General features: G+C 53.4%; 1 protein-coding gene across 1 annotated transcript; it reads right to left on the reverse strand.

Annotated features, from left to right (window-relative positions):
• Positions 1–2,139: 2,139 nt before the first annotated feature.
• On the reverse strand, positions 2,140–5,077 carry LOC124660617 (laccase-4-like). Its single transcript, XM_047198448.1, has 5 exons — positions 4,875–5,077; positions 4,567–4,718; positions 4,046–4,419; positions 2,623–3,594; positions 2,140–2,508 (listed from the first exon to the last, which is right to left on the reverse strand). The coding sequence occupies exons 1-5, from the start codon at positions 4,980–4,982 to the stop codon at positions 2,378–2,380; spliced, it is 1,737 nt and encodes a 578-aa protein (XP_047054404.1). The 5' UTR covers positions 4,983–5,077; the 3' UTR covers positions 2,140–2,377.
• Positions 5,078–8,698: the final 3,621 nt, after the last annotated feature.

Here is an 8,698-nt window from a genome sequence, read left to right on the forward strand (position 1 = left end):
CTATCCTGGAACGGCGGAGCTCACCTCCAGCAACAACAGCCCTCACTACGACTGGAATGGCGCTCCAAGCGGCACTGAAGCTGTGGAGTTCGCCACGCCTCCTGGTGAGCCCGACCGTAAGCTGTTCGACATCAACGATGATCCTGATCATCCTCATCGCTACAGGCACGTCTCCGATCTGGTGGCATTTGACGCTAAAGCACCAAGCCTAGCACAACGGTTGTTTCTCACATCTGCAGAAGAACCTGCGAGCATCAAAGAGGCCGGGCAGGAACCGTGTTGGCGCAAGGCAATGCTGGAGGAGATGACCTCTATCGAGGATAACCAGACTTGGGAGCTGGTTGATCTGCCTCGTGGACATCGGCACATTGGTCTCAAATGGGTGTTCAAGGCCTAGCGTGATGAGTGCGGCCACATCGTCATGCAAGGCGTGCATCGTCGCAAAGGGCTCTGTGCAGCAACATGGCATCGATTTTGAGGAAGTTTTCGCCCCCGTCGTACACATCGAATCAGTGCGGCTACTGCTTGGACTTGCAGCTCACAAGCGCTGGGAAGTCCATCACATGGACGTGAATCCGCATTCTTGAACAGAGAGCTGCAGGAGGAGGTGTACGTCAAGCGGACGCTCGGGTTTGTCATCACCGGGAAGGAGGAGAAGGTGCTGAGGCTTCGCAAGGCGTTGTACGGACTACGACAGGCGCCAAGAGCCTGAAACGCCAAGTTGGACGCCACGCTGGTGTCACTTGGGTTTCAGCGCAACAACTCTGAGCATGTTGTGTACATCCACGGCAAACTGATCGTTGGCGTGTACGTTGACGACCTCGTCGTCACCGGCTCCAAGCGCGACGAAATCGAGCTCTTCAAGGCAGAGATGAAGGGTACGTTGCGCATGAGCGACCTTAGCCTTCTCAGTTACTACCTGGGCATCGAGATGCGCCAGAACACGAACGGCATGACCCTCGCGTAGACGGTGTACGCGAAGAGCGTGCTGGAGAAGGCCGGGATGGAAGGCTTCAACGCATGCCATGTGCCCATGGAGGTGCATCTGAAGTTGAGCAAAGCCAGCACTGCGCCACCGGTTGACGTCACGACGTACCGCAGTGTGGTGGGCAGCCTGAGGTACCTCGTTCACACCCGACCTAACGTCGCATATGCGGTGGGATACGTGAGCAGGTTCATGGAGAAGCCCACTGAGGAGTACTGGGTGGCGGTGACACACATATTGCGATACATAGTAGGGACCCTAGACTATGGCTGCAGCTACATGGGAGAGACTGGCTCGCACGAACTGATCGGGTTTAGCGACAGCAACATGGCAGGCGACGTCGACACTCACAAGAGCAGCCGACACTCACAAGAGCACCACCGGCATACTGTGCTTCCTCGGCAACAACCAGCTGGCAGTCCCAGAAGCAGAAGGTGGAGGCGCTATCATCATGCGAAGCCGAGTACATCACGGCTACCACCGCAGCGTGCCAGGCTACCTGGCTCGCTCGGCTGCACGGTGACCTCGTCAGAGAAGAACCATGGCCAGCCACACGGAGGGTGGACAACAAGTCCGCCATCTCACTGATCAAGAATCCGGTGTTCCACGAAACGAGCAAGCACATCGATCTACAATTCCACTACATTTGCGAGTGCGTGGGGATGAAGCCGATTCTTGTCGAGTTCACGCGGACGGAGGTGCAGCCCGCGGACATCCTGACAAAGCCTTTGGGTCTAGTCAAGTTCCAGGAGATGCGCGGGAAGATTGGCATTATGAAAATAATGTAAGCGTGACAGGGATTAGGGGGAAATCGTTAGCATAAACCCTGTCATCGCTGTTTAGTTTCAGATAACAGTTTAGCGTTTCATTCTGTTGTCGGCAACAGTCTGAAACTCGTCAGGGTTAGAGTGTTTGCCTGATCGTTGCCTGTAACGATCCAGACCCGAGTCTTGTGGACACACGACGCCGCTCGTGGAATGGCGCGGGGCTTCCGGACCGTGGTGTTCCACGTTTGCTTGTACTTCCAATAAGAAGGGGAATACACAACAGAAAAGCTGCGCCAGTTTATGCAGCACAAAATCATCCGTTATTTCTCTGAAAACCTCTGAATTTGCCCTCGAGTTCATCCTCCACTGTACATGAGTTGCGAGAGATCGAGGTCACACATGTCTCGTGCAATTCACTTCATTGTTTATTCAACAAGTACCAAAACATGGTTCACGGAAAGTTTAAAGAAATGAAATAAGAAAAACAAAAAAATGTAAGAAGGTCAGCTATGAACAAGACTTCTAAACACGCTAAATTCTCCTGCAGGAGAAATCAATCGCAAATTAGCGAACAAATCAAAACGAAGGCGGGGGAGAATCCATCATCAGCTGCGATCAGGTACATCTAGCACTTGGGCATATCGGACGGCGGGGGAAGCAGCTTCTCGTTCGGCTTGGTCCCGTCCTGCACGGCCCATGCCATTCTCAGCCCCCACGTTGTGTGCACCTCCAAATGGCAATGCATGAACCACACACCTGCACACACATTCACAAACAGTGTCATGCCCAATTATCTGACAAAGCTGGTTCGATATTAGGGAACCGTGTGTTTCACGTATGGATTATATATAGCTCGATCGATCTGGTTACCTGGGTTGTCTGCAAGGAAGCGAATGGCCACCCACCCACCGGCCGGCACGCCGACGGTGTTCCGCTCGACGGGGTCGACGAGGTTGAACTTGGCCGGGTCGTTCGTGGGGTCATAGTTGCCCAACCCTTGCCCGACCACGAAGAAGTTGTAGCCGTGAAGGTGCAGGGGGTGGCTCTCGATCCCGAGAACGCTGGTATCCTGCATCACCAACTCCACCGAGGTGTTATAGGGCAGCGAGAGCAGCCTGGTCCCCGTGGCCACGTGCGTGTTGTTCGGCGGCGTCCCGGTGTAGTTGAACGGCGACAGCGGCATGGCCGGAAAGTTGGACGCGTAGACGCCCCTGGACAGGCCGGTGAAGTGCGACTGCAGGAGCGCCATGGACGGGAGCACGAGGGAGACGTTGTTCACGGCGGCCGCGAACTGCGTGCCGTTGGGCCCCTGGCAGGTCATGTTCTTGGGGCACGGGAGCGTGCCCAGCCCGATCGTAAAGAAGAACCGCCTGTCCACCGACTGCTGCACCGCCGCCGGGTACTGCTTGCTGGCGAGGCTGAGGAGCTTGGTCGTGAAGCTGGTGACGAATTTGGTGTCGTTGAAGAACGGCAGGGTCGGCTTGAAGAGCGGCAAGGTTTTGTCCAAGCTTGGCGTAGAAGGTGAGCCTGGTTTGTGGTACTCGAGGATGCCGGCGACGGTGGTGTTGTCGTAGGTACCCGGGCGGATGACGGAGTAGGGCGCGGCGGCCATGTAGAAGTTGGCGTTGGGGTACACCGGCTTGGTGGTGAGGAGGACGTTGGTGGTCATGCCCGGGGAGATGACCAGGGTCTTGACAGTGAACGGCTTGACGTAGACGGCGTCGACCTCGACGACGGTGAGGGTGTGGTTGGCGACGGAGAAGAAGAGCTCGTCGTTGAGCGCGGCGTTGATGAGGCGCAGCAGGTACGTCTTCCCTGGCGTGACCTTCAGCTTGAACGTATCTGTATGCGTTTCATACATGCACGGTGATTCAGTAATTTAGTTACTGCTTTCACAAATCTTCAGGCGCCAGCTGATTTGCATGAGTAGAAAGCTAGCAAACCTAATTGGCCAGGAAGTCCTAGATAGGTGTAACGTAGCTAAGTTCTTGTTAACGTAGCACCGGCCGGAACCAACAAACATCAACGGCTAAGGTGCACCAAATGTTAGGTCAGGTATCACTGTGTTGTTCCAATGACACACTAAACTCTACAATAATCCTTAACAACCAACGCACCATTTCGTTTCCGTTTGAAGGAAGGATCGGAATATTCTTCGAATTCACTTTCGGTGATTTGGTTGATGATTGAAAAGCTCTCGATCAGCAAGCACACTTTTGGCTCTTGTGATTGCGACTAAATTAAACTAAAGATGCATGGAAGCACAGTACAGACCTCAAGCAAGCGAACGTACCTTTGGCTGAGCAGTTGTAGAGCGGGCCGGGAAGCCCGTTAATGGTGTAAGCGTCGGAGATATTGGGCGCTCCGCCGACCTTGAGCGCCTTGCTCATGATGTCCTCCGTGTCCGCCGCCCACCACTCGCCGAAGATGACGGGCACCTCCTCGTGCGGCGCGGGGAACGGGTAGGGCACGCCGAGCTTGGGGAGGATGACGATGGCGCCGTAGACGGTGGCGCGGAACCAGGAGATGTGCGCGTGCCACCACAGCGTGCCGCGCTGCCCGGTGACGGTGAACTTGTAGACGTAGGTCTGGCCCGTTTGGATAGGGCACTGCGTGACGTACGCTGGCCCATCCGCCCAGCCCGTCTGTAGCTGCCGGATGCCGTGCCTGCGGGCGACAGCGACGGTGTGTCAAAAGAGGGGGGCAACTTGGCCGAAAAGGAAGAGCGGGACAGCTTCGTGCAGAAATGGTTGCGAGCTCGGCGACGGCGGAGCTTACTAAAGCTAAAAGCGAAAAGGTAGATGAAGTACGTACCAGTGAATGGACATGTTGTGCGCGACGTGGTTGGTGACGCGGACGTGGACGCGGTCGCCCTCCCTGGCGATGAGCTCCGGCCCTGGGAACTGCCCGTTCACCGTCACGATGCTCTTGGTGCCGCACAGCCTCGTCACGTTCGCCATTTGCACCTGCAGATTACAACAATCAAGGTTAATATTCAGACACCGTACCGTACGTGTGTGGCAAATCAAGATAATGGACACAAGAGTCCCTAAATCAACAAGATGCATATGCATGGATAGCTAGTAGCTATAACTAGCTAGCTATCGGGCGTGGAAACATACGTTGAAATCGTAGTGTCTGGTGATGCCTTGCGCTTGGATGATGAGCACCATCAGGGCCGCCATGGCAAGAGGCCAAGGACGAAGAAGGGAGGAGATAGCCATGGCCATGGTATGGTATCTAGCTAGGTCTAGCTAGCTCTATACGTGGAGATTGCCCTTCCGAGCTCTCGAGGAGAGCAGAGGAACGGGTGCTAGAGGATGGAACGGAATGGATGCTGGAAGAAGCGCTTGAGTTGTTTGTATATATAGGATGCGCCAAATATTAAGCCCGCGTGTGCACCAACTACCACCGCGAGAAATCGTCATTCCCTTTGAGTACTGTATAGACCCTTAGTCCATACATGGTCATTGGTAGGATACGCAGCTTAGATGGCAATTCTTGTTTGGTGATTCGGTGGATGAGCTATCAAGGCCGGCCGGAGCTAGCTCCATCGATCCAGCAAGCTGGACTGGCAAGCTTTGGAGTGCGGCTAAAGCCAGCCATCCACAACCATCTCGTTTGACCATGTTTTGTATAGCTAGCTAGCATGCATTCCTATCGGCTCTTGTTTGATTTGCCTGCGTGGTCGCGTACCGCTTCTGGTGAGCTGCCCAGAAGTGAAAGGTAAAAGTGCAGGCGACCCTAGCTAAAAGCCATCTTCGTGGTAAATTAGCTGCAAAAGGGGAAAGAAACGGATGAGAAATCCAAATCAGACATCAACCAGGCGAGAAAGCCTTGCACTGCACATTTCGAAAGGAAGATGAGGAAAGATCTTCGCGGACTCGCCTGTCAAAATGTCGAATCCAACATTATTGATTGGCCCCTAATCAAAATCCTGTACTTTGCCTATTTTTATGTTCCCCGGCCGGCTCAATGGATTATGGGAGACGTTTTATGTTTAAAAATGACACTAATTCTGAGAGAGAGAGAGAGTGATGGAGCAATTGCCGAAATCAACTGGCTGTGTCAATTATTGAATATAGCATCATGACCAGTTGATTAAGTTTTACTCCATATATACATATATCCATGATGACCAAAAATGGATTCTGAGAGACGTTTTACGTTGAAAAATGCCATTAATTCTGGGAGAGTGATGGATCAATTGCCGGAATCAACTGGCTATGTCAATTTAAAGATTCTATCGTGCTTGGGTAGTACCGTGAGAGGTACCAGTACTTCCTCCCTTAGGAATGCTGCACCTCTTCGATATCTACCGTTAAATTGAGCAAGGGTAAAATTGACCTTTCACCAAATAATGGATTTACGCCCACTCCCTGATCCCACGATCTTCAAACTTTGAACGGACTAAGAGCATCGCCACCGTCCGTCCCCAAATAGGCGCCGGCAGAGGCGTCGGCACTGCCGTATGGGGGTCGTCGGCAGAGCATGCTCTATTTGGGGATGCTGCTCCCACACCTGCGCCCTCCATATGCCAGCCCCGATAGATTTTGAAATTTGAAATGACATTTAAAACCGAAGTTTATACGAAAATTTATATAAAAGTGTTGACTGCCAAAACCCACCGGCGGGCAGCGGCCTTGTCAACACTGTAGAGCCGGGGGGAGCCTAGAGCTGCGGCTGGCTGAGACCCCTCCGAGCGACGGCCCGCAATGCTCTTCTGGTCACACGCGGCGTTGCGAAGTGCAAGGGCGTGCCACCTGACCTATACCCGGTCGGGAAGGTGATGAGATTGCCTCGCTTAGTTTCCTGCAGGGCATACATGTAAACGTTAAATACGAGCCTCGATCGGCTCTCGGGTTATCCCGTGAATCGGCTCAAAGAGCCGATCCACCCATGATCCGTACGGGGTGTACGAATACTTGGTGGTCCTGCTTGATCAAGATGAAGCTAATGAGATCTACGACGATTTAGGGTTTTCACCACATAATCGGATCATCCTACTCCAGGTTGGGCCGGATGGCCACGCACGGTGCTCGTAAGCCGATCCTAAACAAGGCCAAAAAACCAACATGAAGTTGATCCTAGGAACATCCCGTTTAGGACTTGCGAACGCCACCCTACGTGCCACAGGATCCTCCCCCTTTGTAAGGCCAAACTATTGCGAGATATTAAACTAATCCTTGTAGAACAAGGAGCAATCGTAACGGATCAGATCTACTAAATAATGATCAAGCGGGGTGCCGCCCCACGCCCGAGATAGGCGTGAGGACGGCTAGATATGCAAGGGTTGCACTACGTAAGCATGCTTAAACGAAGAACAATGCTAACCCTAACACATCTAATGATAACTACGTTGCTCGCCATCAAAAGCGCTTCGATACGAGCAACGCATGAACAACGTGGGGCTTGTGCTGCCTAGATCGCAAGATGCGATCTAGGCAGCATGTCGCTACCCGATAGAAACCCTCGAGATGAAGGAGTTGGCGATGCGCCGAGATTGGTTTGTTTTTGGGGTTGAACGTGAGTTGTTGTTTATTCCATAAACCCTAGGTACATATTTATAGTCCAGGGGACTTTCTAATGCGGGCGTGCACTAAACCGTGCACGACTAAGATTCTATCTCTAAACTCAAAATAGGTCTAATATGTTACAGATACATGGGCAATTAAGCCCAACAGGCCGATTCATATAATTCTCCACGTATATTTCCTTAAGCCCATCTTGACTGCGGCCCACCTCTGACTCGGTTAAATCTTGGTGATAACACATGCCCCCCTGGTTTTGGAATTGGTAATTCCAAAATCACTCTGCTTTCCTTCGTCGGGTCATGTCGTGGCAGAACCATCGCAGTATCCCTCATGATGATGCCTTGCCTTCTCAACTTCTCCGCGTGACCTGGCAGTTTTTTTTTTTTAGGCACCACTTCCTCGGAAACTGCTGTGGCATTGAATTTCCACTATATCCTCTTTTGATTTAACCGCTCTGAACAGTCCTCCTTTGTATCTCCTCCGCATTAGCACTCCAAAAAACCCTCCCAGCCACCATGTCTTCCTCCTCCTCTGCTCCATCGGATCTTGCTAGCCAATCCTCCACGTCCCGTGAGCCGACGCCGGAGTACGACGCGGCGGCGGTCCACGCAGCCAACACCCGCCGCGCCATTGCGGCAGGGGAGGAATCAGACCACGACTTCTCCGTCTGGTCCGAGGACGACCAGTCCTTGACGGACGGGGAGAGCGATCTCCGCTTCCTCGCCGTTGGGGGAACGGAAGAGGGAGTGACGACGACAGCTTCTCCTCGCGACTTCACCTCTCCCGGGGAGGAGGAGGAGCGAGGAAGAGGAGGAGGAGGACGACGACGAGGGCTCCTCCGACGAGCCGCCGGCCAAGCGGTTCCGCCCTTGGCCGGGCAATCTGAGCGACTTCGACGGCGACGAGGACGACGCCGACGAAGAAGATGAAGACAACGAGGGCCCGGTCGGCGGCCATTGGAGCGACGACGAGCCCGCCGGGAGCAAGCGCCGATAGTGGCGACGCCAGCGACGACGAGGGCAGTGATGGCCCATAGATAGGACCTCTAGAATCGGGCCAGTAGTAGTAGATGGGGGCAGTGGATCCCCTAGTACTCCCCTTTTGAGAGCAATTAGCTCCTTATGTAAGAAATCTCCTCTTAATCAATGAAGAACTTTTCCCCAATCTTGATTTTGCCGGTTCCTTTTAATTGAGCCGATTCTCCCTTCTACTGACCTTGCCGATTCGTCCCCTTTGCCAATGCGTAATGAGCCGATAACAACGCATCGGTCCTTCAACAGAGCAATCTACCAGGCTTGTTGCCCCCCGAGTCTCAGCCAACGCAAAACAGAGACGAGGATACGCGCATGAACTGTGTAGACCTGGGCCTGATCGTGTGTGGGGAAATCCCTTATGCAGCGTCAGCCGATTTG

This window comes from Lolium rigidum, chromosome 6 (assembly GCF_022539505.1).
Source record: "Lolium rigidum isolate FL_2022 chromosome 6, APGP_CSIRO_Lrig_0.1, whole genome shotgun sequence".
NCBI classification, from domain to species: domain Eukaryota; kingdom Viridiplantae; phylum Streptophyta; class Magnoliopsida; order Poales; family Poaceae; genus Lolium; species Lolium rigidum.